This window comes from Sarcophilus harrisii, chromosome 3 (genome assembly GCF_902635505.1).
Source record: "Sarcophilus harrisii chromosome 3, mSarHar1.11, whole genome shotgun sequence".
NCBI classification, from domain to species: Eukaryota; Metazoa; Chordata; class Mammalia; order Dasyuromorphia; family Dasyuridae; genus Sarcophilus; species Sarcophilus harrisii.
Genome location: NC_045428.1, coordinates 481,490,735 through 481,514,961, shown reverse-complemented (window position 1 = coordinate 481,514,961; position 24,227 = coordinate 481,490,735). Strand labels below are relative to the sequence as shown.

Here is a 24,227-nt window from a genome sequence, read left to right as displayed (position 1 = left end):
TGAATGAAAAGAAAATGTAAAAAATTATTAGGAGCTACCTTGCCCAATTATGTGACAATAAACTAACAATTTAAACAGAATGCATATTTACAGAAATGTAAACTGATCAGATTAACAGAACCAGAAATAGAATACTTAAAGAACTCCAACTTAGAAAAAGAAATTGAACAAGACAGCAAATGAATACCCTAAGAAAAATCTCCATAGCCAGATGTTTTCACAAGTGAATTCTACCAAACATTTAAAGAATGGTTAATTCCAGTACTATATAAACTATTTGGAAAAATAGGTGAAGAAGGAGTTCTTTTATGACACAAATATGGTTCTGATACCTAAGACAGGAAGAACTAAAACAGAGAAAGTAAACTATGGAGCAATTTCCCTAATCAATATTGATGGAAAACTCTTAAATAAAATATTAGCAAGGAGATTACAACAATATATTACAAGGATTATATACTATGATCATGAGGGATTTATACCAAGAATGCAGGACTGGTTCAATATTAGGAAAAGAGAATCAACATAATTTATCAACATAAAAATAATAAAACCAATAGAAATAACAGAATTATCTCAATAGACGCTATAAAAAGCCATGGGAATAAGTGGAATGTTCCTTAAAATGATTAGTAGCATCTATCTAAAATGATCAGCAGGCATTATTCATGTATGTGGACAAGCTAGAAGCCTTTCCAATAAAATCGAGGTGAAGTAAGAATGCCTATCATCACCATTATTCAATATTGTATTAGAAATGCTAGTTCTAACAATTAGAGAAGAAAAAGAAATTGAAGGAATTAGGATAGGCAATGAGTAAAGAAAACTATTATTCTTTGCAGATGATATTGTATAATTAGGGAATCCTAAAGAATCATTAAAAAATTAAGAACTAAAAAAAAAAAAAAAATTAAGAACTTTAACAAAGTTGCAGGATATAAAATAAATAAATCATCAGCATTTTAATATATTACCAACAAAATCAAGCAACAAGAGATAGAAAAAAAAATTCCATTTAAAATAACTGTGGACAACATAAAATACTAGGGGGTCAATGTGCCAAGACAACTCAGGAACTATATGAATTAAGTTATTTATTCAAACACCCATCAAAATACAAAAAAACAAAAAACAAAAAAAAAAACCTTATACAGCTAGAAAAAGATAATATCAAAATTCATCTAGAAGAACAAAAGATCAAGAATAACAAGGCAATCAATGAAAAATAAATGAAGGAAAGTGGCCTAGCTATCTCAATCAATATGATAAAGCAGTAATCCTCAAAATAATTTGGTATTGGCTAAAAAATAGTGATGGATCAGTGGAATGGATTGAATATAACACATAAAGTTGTAAATGACTGTAATAATCTACTGTTTGATAAACCCAAAGACTCTAGCTTTTGAAACAAGAATTCACTATTTAACAAAAACTATTGGGAAAACTGGAAAATAGTTATTGAAGAATCTAGGTATAAAGAGCTTACAACTGCTTCTTTAACCAAGATAAGGTCAACATAAATAAATGATTTAGAAATAAAAGGTGATATAATAAGCAAATTAGGGGAACAGAGAATAGTTTTACCTGTCAAATAGATCTGTGGATAAAGGAAAAATTTAGACCTAAACACAAGATAGAGTATTATAAAATATAAAATGGATAATTTTACTAAATTAAATTTAAAAATTTTTACACAAATAAAACCAATGACCAAGAATAGAAAGAAAACAGAAAACTTGGGAAGGGGAGGGAGGAGAATGCGTAACAATTAGCTCTGATAAAGATTTCATTTTTCAAATATATAGATAACTGAGTCAAATATATATGAAAGCAAATCATTCCCCAATTGATAAATGGTCAAAGAATATGAACTGGCAATTTTCAGAAGTCATAAAAAAAAAAAATCCCCAAATCACTATTGATTAGAGAACTACACATTAAAACACTGAAGCACTACCTTAAACACCTATCAGATTGCCTAAAAAAAATAAATAAATATTGGAGGGGATGTGGAAAAAAATGGGACTCTACTGCACTGTTAATAGAGTTGTGAAGTAATCACTCTGGAGAATGACTTAGAACTATGCCTAAAGAATACCACTACTAAAACTATCTCAAAGAGATCCAAAAAGAGAAAAGGACTTATTTTTACAAAAATATTTATTGCAGCTCTTTTTGTAATGGCAAAGAACCGGAAATTGAAAGGATATTCAACCATCAATTAGGAACTGGCTGAACAAGTCATGGAATATAATTGTTGTGGCACACTACGGTGCTGTAAGAAATAACAAGCAGCATGATTTTAGAAAAATCTGGAAAGGCAAATTGATACAAAGTAAAATGAGCAAGAAAACAACGTATATAACAATGTATATAAAAATAGCAATATTATATGATAATTAGAATAAGAAAAAAGAAGAAAGAGCAGGAGGGGGAGGATACAGACAAACTAGTTGAAAAGCATAAAGAATTAGACAAGAATGGAGTTAAGTACAATTCTGATGAAATTAAGGAGTGTAGTGCTTCACCGCAGGAGTCAACAGAGCATTCCCCAACCCCTGACCTACCCCCCTCAATTAAACCTTCATGGGTAGAGGGAGAAGGAGGAAGGGAAGGGGCAGTGACACAATCAGCACTACACAGGAAGCAGCCCTATGACAAAATTACAAAAGGCACTGGTTAAGGCTAAAAACGAAGGACAGGATATGTCTGATTTGATAAATGCATACTCTGTGATTGAAGAATTTGAATCTTCAGGTCAACAAAGGAGAAGATACACTCCTTTTCATCTGGAAAAAAATTAAGGATTTGAAAAAGGGTTGGACTCTTTATGGGGCTACATCATCTTATGTTAAGATGCTACTAGAGAATTTGGCTTATGAAATCTTAACCCCTAGTGATTGGAAATCCATAGCAAGGATATGTTTAGAACCTGGACAAAACTTGTTGTGGCTTTTGGAGTATAGTGAACTACATAGGATACAAGCCCAACGCAATAAGCAAACTGGAGTTAATATGCAAATCACCTTTGACCAACTAGAAGGTAAAGGTCAGTATGCAGACACTATAGCACAGAATAGTTTACCCTTTGATAGCACATAAGCAAATTGCTGCTGCTGCTATAAAAGCTTGGGGCTCCCTCCCAGGAAAAGGTGAAGGGGAAGCCTTCACAAAAATAGAGCAAGGTCCCAATGAACCTTTTGCTGATTTTGTGGGACATTTGCAAACAGCTGTCCCGAGAACCATTGGAGAAAATGCAGCTACAAGAATTATGATAAGACAACTGGCTAAGGAAAATGCCAATGAGGTTTGTAGAAGAATTATATGGGGACTACACAAAGATGCTCTTTTAGAGGAGATCATAAGAGGCTGTACCACAGTGGGCACAAATGCTTATTATATCCAGGCTGTGATGCAAAATATGGGAAGACAGGGTCCCTCTTGGCAAGGGACTTCCAGAGAAACTGGTCAATGCTTTCAGTGTGGAAAAATAGGACAACTGAGAGCTCAATGCAAGCATAGAGATAGAGTGAGAAGATAGGGTGAGAGAAGATCCTATGTCCAAAATGCAACAGAGGCTTCCACTAGGCTTCAGAATGTAGATTGACCCAGGGAAATGAGAGGCAGGGCCCAGCTCCAAGGCATCCAGGGCATGATGGCAACCGAGGTTACACCCAGAGAGTCTTTAGAAATTCAATATTAAGACATGATCAATCAGCCAAAAAGCAATCAGATGGCAGAAAGGGATTTACAATTGGAGAGAATATAGGCTTTTTAACCCAACAGAAGAACAGTGTCCAGTGCAAAAAACTCCAATGTAATTGCCAGGTGATAAGGAGAGAAAGTGCTGAATAGAAGGGACTAGACAGGTTAACTGCTTGGGAGAAAGAGTTTGCTTATATCTCTACAGATGGAGAAAGAATCAGATGGGTGCCAACAAGCTGTATTCGCCTTGTCCATGGGAGAGAGACAGAAAAAAGAGAAAAACCTCAAAACAAATGAGAAGACCTAAGAAACATCTGACACTGAAAGAACATGGCTGATAATGAGATTGTCACAGAACTTCAAAACCAACAGGAATCACTGGATTCACTGAGATGAAAAATTATTGACAAGACTATTAACAGGACTTCAAAACTTGCAGGAATCATTGGATTCCCTAAACATAAAGTAATGGACAATAGATTCCTTTGGGACTATTTCTAAGATTTATGGACATGTATAATTCCTCAGGTTGATTCATGTTATTTGTTACATCACTACTAGCCTGTGCTATGTTACTATGTGCTTATGTAATTTATGTAATTATGTGTAATACCTCCCATGTTGATATTATATATATTTGTTTCAAATGAGACCCTTCAGAAATCTGCTAATCTGATTTGATTCCCCATTTCCTTTGGTGTTTTCATCTCCCTTCCTGAGAAGTCAGGGAGGGCGTGATCACCTCTTTTTTCAATGTTTTCACCCCTTTTTTGAGGAGTCAGGGAAGGCGTGATCACCTCCTTTTTGGGGGGGTTCTCACCTCCTTGAGAAATCAGGGAAAGTGACCACCTTATGTTCTAAAACAAAAGAAAGATGGAGATGTTATGGGACAGAACTCTGAACTTGAAACAAGGATGTTTACAAGACACTAAGTGGAATTGATAAAAACAATGGTTATCTAGTTTAGCATGGATAATTGATAGTTCTCTAGTTCAGCATGATTGATTTAATCTTACAATAAATAACAGTTTCCTAGTGATATAATGATTGGTTTATACTCAGAGTAGGGCATATAAGCTAGGAGCCTCAGCTAGATAGATGGAGAGCTAGGGAAGACAAGCGGATGAAGCACAAGCCCTTGGACTCAGACAGAGTCATCCCATCTCACATCCTGTGGTGGCAGGCTTTCCTCCTTAGTTTCTCCACTGAAACCAAGACTCCAGAAGGCCTTTAAGAAAGCTAATAGGGCCCCAGGAAAGGAGACAAGACTTTAAATGAGATAATAAAGGATTTGGATTTTAACACCTGGCTACTCTTGTGGTGATTACTGAAGTGAAAGGAAGGCTGCTGTCAGAGACCCTAAGAAAACCAAACAGAAAACATTACAGAAAAGAAGGTGGGTTGGTAAGAGTCTAAAGGTGAAAAATACTCAGATGTGTTCTACTGGTACTCATAAAATGTCAAAAGAATTAGAAAGAGCTCCAACAAAAAATCTAGAAGATATGTATAAGATATATAAAGCATACTGACACCAATAAGATCACAAATCAAATAAATAAAATAAGTTCTTGTTTAAACTTAGTAAGGGAAAGAAATAAATACTGAAATCAAAGGTCATCAAAGCTAAGGAAGAAATGTGTATCCCTACAAATATACTTTTTCTTCTTTTTACTCTTCAGAGAAACAATAATCACTTTTTCAGAACTGTTCTTCCAGAATTTATTTTCTACTATATCAAAATTTTTAAAGACTGGGAAGCAAAGGAACATTTTTACAGACTTAAAATAACTATCCTAAACTTACTCCAAGATCCCTTAGCTGTTAGAATTAAGGAATCTGAAAGAACTAGATAAGTAAATTATACTACAGAAATAGAATATTACCTGGTAAAGTTGTCTTCATGATATCAATTCCAACTTGTAGCTTAGGCTCAGCAGCAAGAACTGCATAGTCTCCTTGATGTGAGATATTAAAGTTGAAATCTGGATGAATATTAAATGAGTCATTTACAAGTACTGGCTTCCCTTTTGAAGTTCTCTTCAAGTGTATATTATTCCAAGGGATGGTCAATTTTTCTGCAATCAATTTCCTCATCATCAATCGACCCACCTATGAATTTAATGATATTTAAAATAGGTATATAATATTTTAACATATTAAACACGTATGGGACTACCTGCCATCTAGGGGAGGGGGTGGAGGGAAGGAGGGGAAAAGTTGAAACAGAAGTTTTTGCAAGGTTCAGTGTTGAAAAATTACCCATACATATGTTTTGTATATAAAAAGATATAATAAAAAGAAAGGTATATAATAATATTCACTGAAAATTACATCAAATGCCCCCATGTCAAACACTAGACAAAACATTGGGCCTGGAGTCAGGAAGACCTAAGTTCAAAACACTTAATTGCCATGCAATCCTCGGCAAACCATTTACCCTCTGCTTGACTCAGTTTCCTTATCTATAAAATAAGATTAATAATAGCAGCTAATATCACAAATTTGTTATGAGGATAAAATTAGATAATATTTATATAGCATTTTGCCAACTTTAACATGTTAAATAACTGCTATTATAATCATTAGAAAATATCTCACATTACTGACAATAAGCATAATAATGAATTTTGTGAGCTAACTTCCACAATGCTCTTCTTATTTGCTATCCCTGAACTGTTTGTGATAACAAGCTCTTAGTATCTTTTGCTTTCATTTTAGTTACTTATTTTTAAATAACCAAAAATATTTATTCATATATCTGAAATATAAGTAAAAAACTAGGTAATTAAAAGTAACAAAGGAGAATTATTTTGAAGACATTATTATATTAAAATTACCTTATTTTTTACTTTGTCTTAAATTTTTTCAATTTTAAAATAAGTGATTCCCATTAGAAATGTGGTCTCTCTGCAATACAGTTAGGGAAAATATGATATTAAAATTAATTTTAAATTGTCAAACCTAAAAAGAGAAAAATCTTAAAGAAATAAGCCAATCAGGAAAATATACCAATTACCACAACAATATTAACTCAGTTATACTGCACCTACAGAAAGAGCTTTGGGTTTGATGCTACCCTAGGATACAGAACAAGTTGATTTCTTTTTTATGAAACATTGCACTGCTCTATAATAATTTTCATTGATCATTTTCAATACTAAACTGTTTTCTGGATAGATCTCTTTTTAAATTGAAAAATTTTTTGTGACTTTTACAAATTAATTTTATTACAACATACTTTCTGCCAAGAGCTAGCACAAAGAAAGTCATTAAACAATGGAAAATTATTTATCAGTAAACAAAATGTGAAAACCACATTATAGCTGCCATAAAATCAATTAGAACTTTTTTTATACAATAAACATTTTTTTAAATGATACATGAATATACTGCAAAATAAATTTTACAGATTTTAAATCCAAGCATTTCAGTCATCCAGTTAGGACTAATATTTCAAGGGTTAGCCATACACAGGAAGAAAAAAAAAAAGGCCTGGAATAACATCTGCAATAAATAGTAATCATATGATGATTTAATACAATGTTAAAATGCTGAACTTCTTATGAAAACCAATAGAAATACTAACAGAGTAAGATAAAAAACATATTCAATATTACCTTTACATATCCTTTACAAAGTATTATGGATTTAGAAAATGAAAGGGGGATCATTTGGTTAAATAAATTCATTTTACAGATTAAGGAACTGAGACCCAGAGAGTTTTAGAAATTTGTCCAAGGTCACACAGGCAATTAGACAAATGAGACAGAATTCAAATCTAAGTCTTCTGGTTCTAAATATAGCATACTTAGGACAGCACCATGTATAGTTGGAAAAACACTATCTTTAAAAAATTCATTATTAATTTTACTTCACTATAAGGCATCGTCCATTATTTTTCCCTTTCACACATCAGATAGGTTTATTAAGCATCGTTGCTACATATTAAGGATATTCAGACAAAAAGAAAATCATCAATTTTCCCATCATCTACCATCAATTGATTCCCAATGTTTTCAACTTCCACATCATCTCTTTTGTATGTCTTTTCTTTTTCTCAGTCACCATCCTCATTCAAGACCTCATTACCTCTTCTTGGGATTAATTCAACAGCCTTCAAATTGATGTCCCCATCTTGGAATCTGTCCCCTTTGATGATAAAACTCCTGGAGGACAGGAATATCTCTTGCCTCTTACTATATGCCCAACACTTAGCACAGTGCTAAGAGCATAACAGGCTCTTAAAAATTATTTACCGATTGATTTTCCTACCCTCCACGGAGACCTAGTAGGACTAGTTGCTGTGCAAGGCAGAGAGGATAACATTTTAAACACCCTTTTAAGTTACCCGTTTGACTTCCTAGGGACCCTATCTCCTTATCTATTTGCTTTTTCATCTTATATGCATCCTTCTTTCCCCGTCCCCTTAACATAAACTCCAGAAAGAGATCATTTTCTTTCTATCTAAGCAATGCTTAATGAACCCGTGTCTAATTGAATTGAAGCTCAGCCAGTTCTATCCAAGCTGGAAAGCGTTAATTAAAGCCCTTAAAGAAATGAGATCTCCAAGAACTTACAAGTTTTAGGCGTTTAGCCTAGAGACGTATCCATCAAGTGATGTTTTGTTTTGTTTTGTGTTTTTTGTTTTGTCTTGTTTTGGGGGGAGACACAACATTAGACAATGAGACTAAAAACTACAGAACTCGGTGACAGCGGTAACAGGAGGTATGCTACCTTTCCGGGGCACGGGCTGGAACTGTCCGAGCCAATGGACGCTGAAACAACCCGGGCCTTCTTTGAATCAAGAGACAACAGAAAAAAGAGGAGAGGAAAAGCACCGAGTTGATGCTACCCTAGGGTAGTCCCCTGTCCACGACTTCCTTATCTCTGAAAGGGTTCTGCACTGGGCTGGTCTCTACCAGCATTAAATCCAAGGGGCTGGGCAGGCTGCAAGTGTTTAACCAATGGCTTTGGGGTGAAAGACAGGCAGCCTCCCGAGCTGGCTGACTGCAGGGACACTCAGCAGTTTGGCATCCTCCGGACGGCCCCAGGCCCCGTACACCGGAGACAATCCGGGGAGGGAAGAAAGGGGATGCTAGCTTGGGGGACACCGCGCCCGACACCGACTCTAGCTAAAGTGCAAAGATCCGTCGGTACCATGGCTGCCTTGGCGTCCCGGCTAAAGACGAACTGGCCAATGCGATCCTTCTCCTCGGGCTGCACTGCACGAGCCGCCAAGAGCCACTCGGCCCGGCTGGGGCGCCAGGCGGCGCACGGAAAAGCCCAACGCACTCCTTCCATGGGGAGAAAAGACCACCCAGTCCGCGCCCGAGAAACCATAGGCGGCCCGGGACACGCGCGCACCGACGTGCACACGCACGACCCCACAATGACGTAAAGACGGTGCTTATTATGCCCCGCCTCAACCTCTCCCCGGAGGAGCGTAGCCTGCGGGGGCGTGACGTCAACTCGAACGCCTACTCTTGCCCGCCTCCAAAGGAAAACAGCTGTGAGCGGGGGGTGGAGCCACGAGGAAACAGTTGCTGCTCTGCAGTAACTTCGGAGGGTCTGGAGAAGGGCTGTGCTGCAGGGACCGCGGTTCAGTTATGGAGGTGGGATGAAGCCAAGGGAATTGCACCACTCCTGAACTAGGACAGGCAAGATTGACAGCCAGCTATGCCAATAGCAGTGGAGCCTCTAGGAGTTAGGGCGGGCCCAGCTGGAGACCTGAGACTGCAGATGCAGGTGAGTGATGAACCATGGTGCCTGAGAGGGGCAAGAGCGGGCTGGAGGGAAGCCGAGTGGGCCTCGGAGCCCCCACGGGAGGGGGAAGCCGGCTTTGGCCCACGGCCTCTTTGGGAAGGGGACTTTTCGGCCTCTGCGGAGGGGCCTGGCCGCTGCCTCGGGCTACGCCTCCATTCTGCGATGGGCGCCTCCACCCACCCGAGGGCCCCTTTGGCTTTCTAGCAAATCCTTATCGCGTAGAGGCGCCACACCGGCCGAGAGAGTGGTCCTTCCCGCTCGGCGGCGGAGGCGGCCGCCCTGGGGTGCAAGAGATCCCTGGGAAAATGCTGGGATGGAGGGGGCCTTAGCCCCTTCCTCTGAGTTGCTGATATTCCTAAGACCCCTTTTCCTCTGAAGAGGCAAACGTTTAGCCATGAACTTCCCCGCCTGATTTGACGCTGGGGGCCGCTTGACTTTAATTGAGCTTTCCACCCTGACACAGGAGCTGTCAACTTAAGGAGCCTTTCCTTGCATCAGAAGCTGCAGTTTTAAATAGCATTATGCCTTCGACCTTTATGCAAAAGGCCATGCAAGAATCATCCCTTCGAACCTTATATCAGTGTCTTTTCCATAGAATTTCTTTGCGTGAGATAAATTCCTCCTTAAGTTCATAAACTTCCAAAAAAAAAAAAATCTTTTTCTAGAAACTGGTTGTAATTTCTTTTGGCAAACAACGATTGCTATGTGTCATTTTATTTTTTTTTCCTCTTGTCCATTTCCTTCTAAATGACTTTTTTTTTATTTTCTACTTAGTCATGCCTTTTATGTATTTGTTGTAAACTTAAAATTCTTTTGAAAGCTTTTTCAAAGTTTTTGTTTCTTGTAAATTAAAGGGCTGTGAAATGAATTACTGATGTGGTGGTAGACATTTATGCAGATTTTATTATTGTAAAAAACTCTGAAGGCTGTCTTGTACCACCTCTTCCCCCCTCTTTCTCTTTCACTCAGTCACTCAAGTTAGTAGTAGGTTAGAAGTAACACTTAAATCTTAACTCCTTCCTCTACTTCTTCATTACATATATGTATGTATACAGAAATGTGTATGTACATACATATATCAAATAAAACCTTTTTGTGTATGAAGCACTTTTATAGGCACAGAGAAGGCTATAAAGACATATGATATAATCCTCAAGTAATAAAAGGTTTCCTGTAAACACAGAAAGTAAGACACAGGATCGAGGCTAAAAATATATTAACATATTAACGGGTTAATGTCAACTTAAATATTTTAAAATTTTGATATGTTAATGTGTAAAAACAGTTTATAATCTGTTTTTCCTTTATATGTGAAGAGGCAACCAGATGGCGCAGTGGATATTAAGCACAGGACCTGGAATCAAGAGGACCTTAATTCTCTGGACTCTATGGAGTTCAAGTCCAGTTTCTGATACTTAACTTGCTGTATGCCTGAGCAAGTTATTTAACATCCACACACACACAAAGTGAAAAAATGGTTTTTAAATCAAAGCTTCTTAAAACTATGGGTCATGACCAACTGACTGTGGAAGTTAGGAAATTTTTATTATCAGTAAATGTTTGGTTTGTATACTTATTTTATTTATGTATATACCCCAAAGTAAAAATTTCAGGGAAAAAAGAGATCATGAGTAGAAAAAGTTTAAGAAATTGTACTCCAAATGAGAAAAGGAGCTGGCTAAATTAACTCTAAGGAAAGTCAGTTGGGTGAGTGATTATCTCTCCTCAATTTTCAACTTCTCTTTACCTATTGGCTCTTTCCCTCTTGCTTATATACATATCCAATTTTCTCCATCCTTAAGAAATCTTTACTTTATTCTTCCTACTCCTCAAGCTCTATTGTTCTATCTCTTTCCTTTCATACATAAATTCCTAGAAAGGAAAAAGCTGTTTGCCTGTACTTTCTCACCTCCCACTCATTTGTCAACCCTTTGCTATCTGGCTTGTTTGTTTCCTACTCCCTCACTAAAACTGCTTTCTTAAAGGTCACCAATATTCTCCTGATTGCTAAATTCAATTGCTTATCACTCCTTTTTTAAAAAATGAATCTTCTAGACCTTTCCAGAGTTAAACACTGAACACCTTTTTATAGATTCTCTCTCTTCCCTGAGTTTTCAAGACACTCTTCTGTCAGTTCTATTCTTAACTTTAAGATAATTTTTTCTTTGTCATCTTTTTAGATATAGAATCCATTTCTCATTATGGCAAGCTCCAAGGATTTGTCCTGGACCTTCTTGTCTTCTCTTTCTATATGTTTTCTCAGGGATCTTATCAGGTTCCATGTATCTATTATCTCTACAATTATCTACTTATAATTATCTTTATCATCTCTACAGCTTTCTTTATTATCATCTCCAGCATATCAAGCCCCCATTTTTCTGCTGAGTTCCAATCACACATTTCCAATTCCCTACACTAATGATTTTTAAATGAGAGCTTACCTTTCCCCAAAACCTATCCTCCTCTATACTTATCTATTTATGTTAATAGCACCACCATTCTTCTAGTCACTCAAGTTTGAGTCAGTTTGACTGAAATTATCTTTGATTTTTCACTTTCTTTTCCCTTATCCTAATCAGTGGCCAGATTACATCTCCCTAGAATCTCTCACATCTGTCCCCTTTTTATATCTATACTATCTATATCTATATACTATCTTTATATCTATACTAGACTATCTATACTAAATCACCCCAGTCCAGACTCCCATCACTTCCCTAAACTTTCTCTTCCCCCTCCTCCAATTTCTCCTCCCCTCCAATCCATCCTCCATCTAGATGCCAAATATTTCTATAATACAAGTCAGACTATGTCACTTCCCTGTAAAGGAACTTTCAATGGCTCTACATTGCCTTCGAGATAAAATAGGAGCTCCTTTGGCATTTTAAAAATCCTTTTCTATATCTCCCCAGCTTATTTGTTTTGGCTGCTTATACATTATTTTTCTTCACAAACTCCATGACTAGAATGCTGCCCTTCCTAACATGTTTGAAATTCCTAGCTCTTTTCAAGGCTTAACTCATGTTATTTATTTCCTTTCCTTTATTATTTGTAGTTTACTAAAGTAGCATGTTGAATTTTATTTTATAAAGAATAATTTATATTTCCTATCACCTAAGAAGATGAAGTATTCAAAAAAATTGTTTAATTTGGATACAAAAAAACCCAAAAAACACTAAATGTTAGACCTGGAAAAGACATTAGAGATTAGATAATCTAATTCTGTCATTTTATGGATGATTTAATATGAGGCTCTTAAAGGTTAAAGAAACTTGATCTGCTAGAATGAAAGGCCTTAAAGTAAGAATGATTACTACTGTGTAGAGGCAGAAATTGGACTTACACGTTCCAAAGTTACAGGGAAGAAAAAAAAAAGATGTTTTTTGATAATTATGATTATTCAAAAATCCCATTTGGTTTATGTAGATCTTATATTTCTTAAGTCAGGTAAAGATGTGACAATTTTCTTTTTTTTTTTTTTTTAAATTTAATAGCCTTTTATTTACAGGTTATATGTATGGGTAACTTTACAGCATTAACAATTGCCAAACCTCTTGTTCCAATTTTTCCCCTCTTACCCCCACCCCCTCCCCCAGATGGCAGGATGACCAGTAGATGTTAAATATATTAAAATATAAATTAGATACACAATAAGTATACATGACCAAACGTTATTTTGCTGTACAAAAGAGATCAGACTCTGAAATATTGTACAATTAGCTTGTGAAGGATATCAAAAATGCAGGTGGGCATAAATATAGGGATTGGGAATTTAATGTAATGGTTTTTAGTCATCACCCAGAGTTCTTTCTCTGGGCATAGCTGGTTCAGTTCATTATTGCTCCATTGGAAATGATTTGGTTGATGGATGGCCAGGTCCATCAGAACTGGTCATCATATAGTATTGTTGTTGAAGTATATAATGATCTCCTGGTCCTGCTCATTTCACTCAGCATCAGTTCATGTAAGTCTCTCCAGGCCTTTCTGAAATCATCCTGTTGGTCATTTCTTAGAACAATATATTCCATAATATTCATATACCACAATTTATTCAGCCATTCTCCAACTGATGGGCATCCACTCAGTTTCCAGTTTCTAGCCACTATAAAGAGGGCTGCCACAAACATTCGTGCACATACAGGTCCCTTTCCCTTCTTTATGATCTCTTTGGGATATAAGCCCAGTAGTAACACTGCTGGATCAAAGGGTATGCACAGTTTGATAACTTTTTGAGCATAGTTCCAAACTACTCTCCAGAATGGTTGGATTCATTCACAACTCCACCATCAATGTCCCAGTTTTCCCGCATCCCCTCCAACAATCATCATTATTTTTTCCTGTCATCTTAGCCAATCTGACAGGTGTGTAGTGGTAAGATGTGACAATTTTCAAAGATTACAGTAAGAATAAAAACTGGTAGATTTAACAAACTGGCAAGGCTTAAAGTAAAGTTCTAATAAAGAATTCAGGACAAATCTAATGAAGTCTAAGAGAGAACAGCCTTTGCAACTAATGAAGCCACCTACTAAGGTGCAGAGAGTTTGAGGTGGGTGTCAGAGTGGGGAGAGCCCATACAGATAAAATCACTAATTATTAGTGTACTGAATTATTTTCCTAAAAAGAGTTGATTTTTTTAGGGGGAAAAAATATGGATCTCTAGTAATATGTTTTCTATATTTTTTTTTATCATTAATGATTTTTTTTTCTGTATTTTGTTGAAAGTTACTTATATATACCCATTGTATGACATAGTAAATGCCCTTGTCTTATACTACTCACAGACTTGGAGAAAATAAGTTTGTCTTTAATTACTGTGACTCAGAAGTTAGAATTCTCTAACAACCAAAATAATCACATGGCATAATTAAAATATTTTAACATTTATAAAAGTAGACATTAATAAGGATATAATTTGCCTTATATTCCCATGTTGTTGTCCTTAAGATTGCACTTCTTTCTGTTAGAGATGTCCTTGAAATATCCCCAAATGGATAGAGGGAATGATGTAGAAAAAAAGGCCTACCAGCTCTGTCTGGGCAACAATAGTTCAGTTTTAAATTTACTGTGGGTATATGGACTTTGAGCAATATAATGCTTATAAGCTCCATGAGGTCAAGGATTGAATCTTATACTTTTTTTCTGGTTCCTTTCATGCTTTAAACACAGCAGGCATACTTTTTAGACTAAACCTGTTGAGAAGTTACTGCTTAGATCAAGCGATCAGGAACCATGTATCTATCAAAGGCTAAAGGAAGAACAAAAATTATCAGTATATAAAAAGCTATTCAATTTGGTTTATTGAAGATACAATTCATTTCATCACTTTACTCAGCAAAAACAGAACATTAAATATTAGTTATATGTTATAGTTAATTGAGGTAGAAGGAAGAGAAATAAGAGTATAGAAGGGTAAGGAGAAAGTGAGAAAATGGAATAGAGATAAAATAGGGAATAGAAGAGACTCAAAAGCAAAAGTATCTTTTTTTAAAAGTACTTGATCTTGTTCCATAATCCTATACATTTCTCATTTGATCATCACAATAATCTTGTGAGGTATCTGGTACAAACAGTTGCATCCCTTCTTACAGATGAAGATGCTCTAGCTCAGAATTTAGCTATTGGCTAAAGAACACATGCCTAGTAAATTTATGTATGAGTCCAAATATGTTTTGTACTATGAATTCTTAACCTGGGATCCATAAACTTCTTTTGCATTTAATATGCATATTTCAATATAGTGTACTTTTTAAACTTTTGTATTATATGCATTTAAAACATTCTGAGAAGGGGTCTAAAGGCTTCACCAGGCTGTTAATGGGCTATCTGATCCAAAAAACCTTAAAGACTTCAGCTCTGCACTCTTGTCAAACAGAACCACATTGTTGGCTGGACACAGCCTATGTGTTCTCACTTCGTACTTTGCTCTTCTTATCTCTGTGTCTCCTAACATGACATAGCCACTCTGAATATAGTATCCTCAGAATAAGAATATTGGACTCTATAGTCCTTTTCATTCCAGCAATTTCTGTGAATTCTTGATTGGTTGATTGGCCATGTTCATGATTTAAGTTTTAGAGGAAAAGAGCAGTATGATTATTGTGAATAATGCTATATGAAGTTGGAGACTTGGGTTCAGATCCTGCTTCTGACATTTACCAGCTGTGAGATCATGGCCTTGTCACTTAACTTTTCAGCATCTTTTGTTAATTCAATAGATTCAATGCAGTAGATTTTTATTGAACACCTATTATGTGCCAGACACTGTGCTAAGAACTGGGCAATTGGGTAAGAACAGCAGAATTCACCACACGATATAGTGATGAAGACCAAATCAGATAATATATATAAAGCATATTGTATTCTTAATTGTTACCTAGCCTATATTGATTATCACAAAAGTATCACCCAAAAATCAGACTTCTTCCTTATCACCATCAATGTACAGCCCTATCACCCTAACTAGTCATGCAAAACATAGCCCCACACTAGCCACATTCCAAAAAAAAAAAAAAAAACAAAGAAAAGAAAAAAACAAAAACAAGGAAAATAAAGTGAAAAAAGTATGTTTCAATCTGCCTTCAGAATTCACATTTCTTTCTGTGGAAGTGGATAGCATCATGAGTCCTTTCGAATTGTCTTAAGGGCAGCGAGGTGCCCCTATGGATAGAACACCAGCCCTGAAATCAGAAGATCTTGAGTTCAAATCTGTTTTCAGACACTTAACACTTCCTAGCTGTATGATCTTGAGCAAGTCACTTATCCCCAATTGCTTCAGAGAAAGAAAAAAAAAAAAGAATTGTCTTAGATAATGATCAGAGAAACTAAGTCTTTCACAGTCAGTCATTGTTACAGTATTGCTGATAATCACTATGATGTTTTCCTGATTCTGCTCACTTCATTTTCTATTAATTTGATAAGGTTAGTGGCAATAAGGCAGCTGTTAAAAATCCCCATTTTTGGTTGGCAGCAGGTTTAAACTGAAAGAATTCACTTATCCAGAATTATCAATTGCAAAATGTTGGCTAGAAACCAGTTTGCCAAGAGACTGACTTGTATAGCGCCAGAGTCCTTTTAGGGAAATGGAATTTCATGCTGAGGGAATGCCTTCTCAGCGTGCAGAAAGTCCTAACAGCTGAGCAACCTACTTTAGGCCTTCTGCAAAGAATGAATCCAGATACTTCCCTTTTTAAGGAGTCTTGGGGCTTCAGGAGCCAAGGTTCCCAGGCTTAGGTGCTTATCAGTTTCTAGCCCAGTCAGTATTAGTGATCCTCTAATCATATAAATCTACCTAGATTTGACCTGGATTATATTATAGAATTAGTAAAAGGAAGATTTCTCATTTCTTCTTTGAGTTTCCACCTATATTTGGGAAATTTCCTATATCTGCATGACCTGTATGCATCTCATAAGAGTTGGATAATTGTCTTTTTTGTGTTCACATATGTTATAGCTGTGCAATAAGATAACAGTTCATAGCAGGAATAATAGCAAGAAGCATAAGAAAAGCATTTAATAACAAAATTGGAAGAAAATAAAAGCCTACTTCATCTCATTATTTCCCTTCCCCAATACTATCTCAATGATTGTAGGTATGGAGAAAGAAGGGAAAGGAAAGAATATTGGATTCAGAACTCACCAAGATTGTCTTAGTAATCACTCAGAGGAAAGAGAAGAAAACCCTGGGATTCAGAACCCATTGGTCTCCCCCAATTGAGATGATTAATCTGCCTCAATCATTCTCACACATTCTTTATATGATCTTGTCTTCACCACATTGCTGCAGGTCCTTCATTGGTCCAGATCCACTCACCATTAACACAGTCCTCCAGAATATGTCCCAGCTCCTCTTTTGCTATGCCTAATGGAGACCAGTGAATGGAGGATGATATCAAGGAATATTTTAAGAGAGAAAAAGGAAGATAGAATAAATAGTAAATAATAGTTATCACATTTAAAGTGATTTTCAAACAGCTCATTTTACCTTTACAATAATCCTGGAAGGTGGGTCCTGTTATTTTTCCCAATTTGCAGAGGAGGAAAACTGACGTGGAAGATTAGGTGATTTAACCTTTTTAATTATACAGCTAGCAAGTATCACAGACTGTGTTTGAATTCAGATAATCTTCCTGACTCCAGGCACAGCACTCCATACACTGTGTCACCTTGTTTCCTATGTGTATTCTATACATTTTGAAACTACTTCTTCAAGAAAAATGTGTGTGTATGTGTATATATATATATATATATATATATATATATATATCCCTAACCTTTTAAAAGAAGCTCTGTAATCTGTATATTCAATTTTCATTACTAAAGTAATGCTAAAATGGTATATATGTGCATGCTATTCCTTTGACATGACATTGGATATGAACATTGATTTTTATTGATATGTTAATATTTTAGGGAAAAAAAGTAAAAATCACAAAGTTTTACTAGTAAATATTTTAACTAGTAATATGCTCATCAGCTTTCATTTGTAGTAAGGAGCACTTTTCATACAATAAAAATAAATAACTTTTAAAGTTACGGTATTTTCTCATGAAAATTAATCAGGTTTTTTTTTTTTTTTTCTTTTTAGTTCTAGGCACAGTTTACATTAGCCATGGACTTCTCACAGAATTCCCTTAGATGGGTCATGTGTAATGGAATTCCACCTGATAAGAAAAGCAGCTGTCTTGTGGCTGAAGAACATGGGCAACAAATTTTAAATGTACTACAGAATTTTAGAGAGAAGAATGTCTTTTATGATTTTAAGATAATTGTAAAAGATGAAATAATCCCATGCCATCGTTGTGTATTAGCAGCATGCAGTGACTTTTTCAGGTAAACAGTTTTCTTGTGGTTCAATTTCAAATTCTGAATAATGTGATAATTTGTATTAGGAAGTCAGTGTTTCATAAATGTTTTAAATATATCCTCTATTCATCTTAAGGTGATGTATTCCTTGATAATTTTTGTTCCTTGGGGGAAAAAAAACATTCACATAAAATCATTGTGACATTTGCCTTCTTTCCCCCACCCCCACCCCGAGGCAATTAGAGTTAAATGACTTACCCAGGAAGTCTGAGACCAGATTTGAACTCGGATCCTCCTGACTTTAAGGCTGGTGCTCTATTCACTGCACCAACTAACTGCCTCAACATTTAGCTACCTTTAATAGATTAGAAGTACAGGACTATCTTTATTAAAGGTGATTATGTCTTTTTAATTCCTAAAGGTGAAATTCTGCCAGCTGCCAAGAGATACTATTAGAGGATATGTAAATCTAACAAATAGGCTCTCCTTAGGCATTGATAAATGAGCAAAATAAGAAAACACACAATCTACTTTATCCCTTCTCCATCAAAATAAAATCTTACTGAAATTATAGTGTATCATTTATATATCTCGGAATATGGAAGCAACCTTGAGCTCTCATTTATTTCGTCTGCTATGAATTAAAATTCATATCTTTATTTTGGCAATTTCATTTTCTTTTCTTTTTTAATCTTCAAGTTAGTTAATAATTTGTTGATTTTGTTAAGCTTTAAAAAAAAAATAAGCTCTTGGGATAGCTAAGTGACGCCAGCCCTGAAGTCAAGAGGGCCTAAATTCAAATCTGGTCTCAGACACTTAACTCTTCTAGTTGTGTGACTCTGGGCTAGTCACTTAATCCCAATTTCCTCAACCAAAAAAAAAAAAGTTTTTGAATTTTTTTCAGTTATAATAATTTTCTAGTTTTTCTGTACCTCTTCAAATTTCCAAGAATTCTTTCATTAGCTACATACAAGAGAAATGTATAAAAGAGCTTTGAGGAGTAGTAGATCAAGAGCTGGCCTGTTTAGCCCAGAAGATTTAAGTTTAAGTCCTGGCTTGATATCTACTGGCTTTGTGATTCTGGGAAAGTCACTTAACCTGTACGTGTCCTAAGCAGCTCTCTAAGGCTATAAATTAACGAAAAGGTACCAACCCACACTGGCTTAGAGAATTTGAATAACAGTTCCAGTCTAGTCCTGTTCACCAACTACATATCCATATGTACATATACATATAAGAAAAGGTATATATATATCTCCTTTCAGATCAGTGATAGGTCTCTGTTTCCCTTTGTAATTGTAATTGTAAATCTAATTTCCCTGAAACATTCTTCCTAATCTAAAGGCACTTTATTCTTTATTTTGCTTGTTTTATACTTTGTTTTCCTAGTTTATATGGGAGTATGATGCCTAATCATCTCCCCCCCATCCAAATCTTTCTCTTAGTGATATTTATTTGTAACACCCATTTGTAAAATGCGTTGTTTTAATTCTACCTTTTTTCTTACTCCTAACCCCTTTATAGATTTAGAATCTGCTCTCTAAACTTTGGTTTATCACTCCATGTGGAGTCTCATGACTGATTATAGGGGTGATACAATTATGATTTATTATCGATAAATGTTTGGTTTTTATGCCTATTTCATATACTCACAGTCATGTAAAAATTTCTCAGTTGAAAAGAGATTGCAAATTTAAAAAGTTTAAGAAGCCCTGCTCTGGAATGCTATTTTGACAGGGACATATAATTTTAGTCCAGAGAACTAATTCTGTTCCACCTTGTAGAAATTGATTTTCCTGAGCATGCAAACTCTGCCTTCATAAACCCACCCCCGCAGAAATCCTTGCAAGAACCTTTTTCTCACTCACACCTCTATGTTCTTTCTCAACTGCTGCATCCAATCAGCTTTCAAACCTTTTGTTTCCACTTCTGCACATCTCCCCAGTTCTTTTTCCCACTTATACCATCAGAAAACAGGCCCTTTAATACCAATACTATCTACCTGATTTCTTGAAAAAGTTCTTTTCACTAAACTTCCTACCTCTAATTTCTTTCTACTTCAATCTATCTTTAATACTAAAGCCAGAATTATCTTTTCCAAAGATTTTGTCATGTTACTCCTGGGCTCAACCTCTTTTAAGATCTTCTCTATTGCCTACTGAATAAAGTTTAAGCAATCACATGTGGCATCTATAATCTTGTCTTTACCTTTCCAGCTTTGTTAAATATTCCTACCTTCTTTTCTACATTCTAGTCAAAAAGTAAACACCTATACATCCCAAATATACCCTTTTTATGCCCTCAAGACAACTCTTTCCACTGAATAGATCCAACTTTTGACTCCTCCTTCTGTGTGATCTGCATTGTGATGTTCTACTACTCTCTCACTACTCCAAAGGAGAGGGGAGAAACTAAAAGCTTCTCATCCGTCTTTCCTCTCAAAGGCTACCTTAATCATTGCATACACACATACATTTTCTTTTCTACTCATTGAAGAGCCTCTGTTTTTTTCCACCAGTAGTGAGAGCAATTTATTAATGTATGTTCTCCCTGAAACAGTAATTTACATCTTTCACATACTCTTTTTTTTCTGCTACATCTACTACTTATTAAATTCTCTTTGCCTTTTCATTCTCTCAGATAATGTACAACTTTTTTTTTAAGAAAATCAAAGAACAAACAACTTCTTCCACATTAGACTGAAACAAACACCTAATTTCTTAGTATTTCATTAATTTATAAAGATTTTATCTTTATACTGTTTGGCCACTTTATATATTGAATACCTTGATTACCTCCATCCCCAGAAAAAGACACTCTTCCATGTCCTATGCCCAAGTACAAAGATTTTAACTGTAAAAGGCCAAAAAGTTAGGTCTGTAATGTAACAGGTAACCTAGGGGAATCTCTCATTGTATGACCTTTATTTTATTATGGAAGCAAGATACTAAGGTGTAATTACCCTCAAGGATGTAAGATGTTATAGTGGAAAGGGTGCTGGTTTTATAATCAGAGATTCTGAATTCAAATCCTAGATCATCTTTTAAACTATGGGACACTAAGAAAACTACTTCATCTTTCTGGTCTCAATTTCCTCATTTCTTAAATGAGGGAGTTGGATTAGATGATATCTATGGTTGCCTTCTGCTCTAGATATATGATTCCATGTAACCATTTTAAATCTGATTCCTATTTCCCATTATTGTCCTTATAGTACTTAAAGAAAACTATCTTCTCCATGAACATACCTTATGAAAAAAACTTACATCTAGTATGGGTACACAGTGGTCTAAAATCTAAAATGCCATCAATCCATTAGGACATGAATTCAACTAATATGGACAAATCCTACTCCCATTTTTCAACTCATTTTCCCTGGGGGGGGAAATTGAAGAGAAAACCTGAGGAGATTTATAAGTATTAGAGCAAAAAAAGTCAAAATCAGATCTCCTAACTAAAATGTAATTTCCCACCCCCTATACTATATGCCTCTCAACATGCATCCTACTAAATGGTCCTGAGTTACAGAAGTGAAAAAATTCAACTTATACTTACACATACCCATATACACACACCCACATGCATGCAAACATGTACACATGTATCTACTTATATGTATAATTGGATAATTTAATCAAACAGTAAATATGTATTAAAGACATATTATATGCCAGTATGTTTAAAAATATGCTCCTTATGATTTTAAAATTTTAATTTTAGATCAATATAAAGTCAAAAAGGAAAATATTTACTATTCATATATTATTTACTTTTGTTTTTACAGGGCTATGTTTGAAGTAAACATGAAAGAAAGAGATGATGGGAGTGTTACCATTAGTAATTTGTCCCCCAAAGCAGTGAAAGCTTTTCTTGATTATGCCTATACTGGAAAAACAGAAATAACAAATGACAACGTAGAAATGTTCTTCCAGTTGTCATCATTTCTTCAAGTTTCATTCCTTTCCAAAGCTTGCAGTGATTTTTTAATAAAAAGTATTGATCTTGTCAATTGTTTACAGTTGTTGTCAATATCAGATAGCTATGGTGCTTCCCATTTGTTTGACCATGCACTCAAATTTGTACAGCATCACTTTTCTCTGTTACTCAAATCCACCGACTTCTTAGAGATTAATTTTGGAGTATTACAAAAATGTTTGGAAGCAGATGAATTAAATGTTCCTGAAGAAGAATCTGTGTTGAAAGCAGTTCTTAACTGGACCAAACATAACCTGGAATCAAGGCAAAAACATCTGCCTCATTTGATGCAAAAGATACGCTTATATCAGTTGTCTGAGGAGACTCTTCAGGACTGCCTGATTTCTGAAGATCATTTACTCAAAAGCACCAAGTGCTTTGATATAATCAGAGATGCAATTAAATGTGTGCAACATTCCAGTGGACTCTATCCAGATGCACGTCCATCCACAACTGAAAAATATATATTTGTTCACAAAACTGAAGAAACAGGAGAAAATCAGCACACATTTTGCTATAATATCAAAACAGATAAATGGAAAGTGCTGCCGCAGACTCACATGATTGACTTGCCAGGGTCTAGTCTATCTAGTTATGGAGAAAAAATATTTATGACAGGTGGTTGCAAAGGGAAATGTTGCAGAACTGTTCGACTTCATATTGCTGAGTCATATCATGATGCCACTGATCAGACTTGGTGCTACTGTCCAGTCAAGAATAACTTCTTCTTAGTATCAGCAATGAAAAAGCCAAGAACCATGCACACTTCAGTTGTGGCTCTCAATAAATTGTTTGTAATAGGTGGTAAGACTAGAGGAGCTCGGGACATTAAAAGCTTGTTGGATGTAGACTCTTATAATCCTCTTTCCGAAGAGTGGTTATCTGTAAGCCAGTTACCCAGAGGCATATACTATCCAGAAGCAAGTGCATGCCAAAATGTGATTTATGTTCTTGGATCTGAAGTAGAGATTACTGATGCCTTTAACCCATCTCTTGATTGCTTTTTTAAATATAATGCCACAATTGACCAGTGGTCTGAATTAGTAGCAGAATTTGGTCAGTTTTTTCATGCAACATTGATCAAAGCAGTGCCAGTAAATTCCACATTGTACATATGTGACCTTTCTACGTATAAGGTTTATAGTTTTTGCCCAGACACTTGTGTTTGGAAGGGAGAAGGATCTTTTGAATGTGCAGGATTTAATGCAGGTGCAGTGGGAATTGAAGACAAAATTTACATATTAGGTGGTGATTATGCTCCAGATGAAATTACAGATGAAGTGCAGGTCTACCACAGCAACAGATCCGAGTGGGAAGAAGTGTCACCAATGCCAAAGGCATTAACTGAATTTTACTGTCAAGTGATTCAATTTAATAAGTACAGGGACCCCTGGTTTTCTACCTATTTGGATTAACAGTATGTAGTAGAATCCCTTTCTAAAATTATTTCAGTCAAAAGACAAATACAGTAAACTTTATCTGGCATGACTGGGGAAAGGCTTGTACTTACTAATCAAAAAGTATGATTAACTGAGAACTACCACATAAATTCTTAAAGATTGATTATATTTAAATACACACATGTATTTATACATATGTATATCTCATACGTATTATATACATATCTACCAATTCTTTAATAATGTAGAAAATGGGAAAGAATTTAATACCAAAACATCAAGTATGGCCACAGACAATCTACTTTGTTATAAAGGTGTTGGCAAACAGGATCAACTCAGGAAATTAAGATCTTTGAGGTATTTTTAAAAACCACTAAAACAATGCTGAGGATAATTTAATCTTACTCTGAAGATAAACAAGTCTTCTAGAAAGACTTTTATATGCACTAAAGTCTTCAGCTTGGATAATTCAATGATTTAAGTACCTAATCCACTGAACTTTATTCAAAGTAAAATAAAACCAAAGCTTATTGACCTTGGCTATTAGAAGAAGAAAGGCTGTCAATATACTTTTTAAAATAG

At 35.5% G+C, this 24,227-nt stretch overlaps 2 protein-coding genes across 2 annotated transcripts in view; one reads left to right on the top strand and one right to left on the bottom strand.

The window, feature by feature from the left end:
* Positions 1–9,122, bottom strand: part of AASDHPPT (aminoadipate-semialdehyde dehydrogenase-phosphopantetheinyl transferase) — a 46,518-nt gene extending 37,396 nt beyond the window's left edge. The window contains exons 1-2 of the mRNA XM_003764265.4: positions 8,863–9,122; positions 5,589–5,814 (exon numbers count right to left, since the gene is read on the bottom strand). Coding sequence (XP_003764313.2) covers positions 5,589–5,814; positions 8,863–9,045 — 409 coding nt within the window. The 5' untranslated portion in view covers positions 9,046–9,122. The remainder of the gene's footprint in view (positions 1–5,588; positions 5,815–8,862) is intronic.
* Positions 9,123–9,213: 91 nt separating this feature from the next.
* Positions 9,214–24,052, top strand: KBTBD3 (kelch repeat and BTB domain containing 3). The gene is made up of 3 exons (XM_003764269.4): positions 9,214–9,450; positions 18,053–18,297; positions 22,055–24,052. Exons 2-3 carry the CDS (start codon positions 18,077–18,079, stop codon positions 23,658–23,660), a joined length of 1,827 nt encoding a protein of 608 aa, XP_003764317.1. The 5' UTR covers positions 9,214–9,450; positions 18,053–18,076; the 3' UTR covers positions 23,661–24,052.
* The last annotated feature ends 175 nt before the right edge of the window (positions 24,053–24,227 follow it).

Bases quoted from the DNA above. Each gene is read 5' to 3' on its own strand.
- KBTBD3 (XM_003764269.4), top strand. From the start codon at position 18,077: ATGGACTTCTCACAGAATTCCCTTAGATGGGTCATGTGTAATGGAATT. The intron at 18,298-22,054 runs GTAAACAGTTTT...TTGTTTTTACAG, and splicing joins GCATGCAGTGACTTTTTCAG to GGCTATGTTTGAAGTAAACA.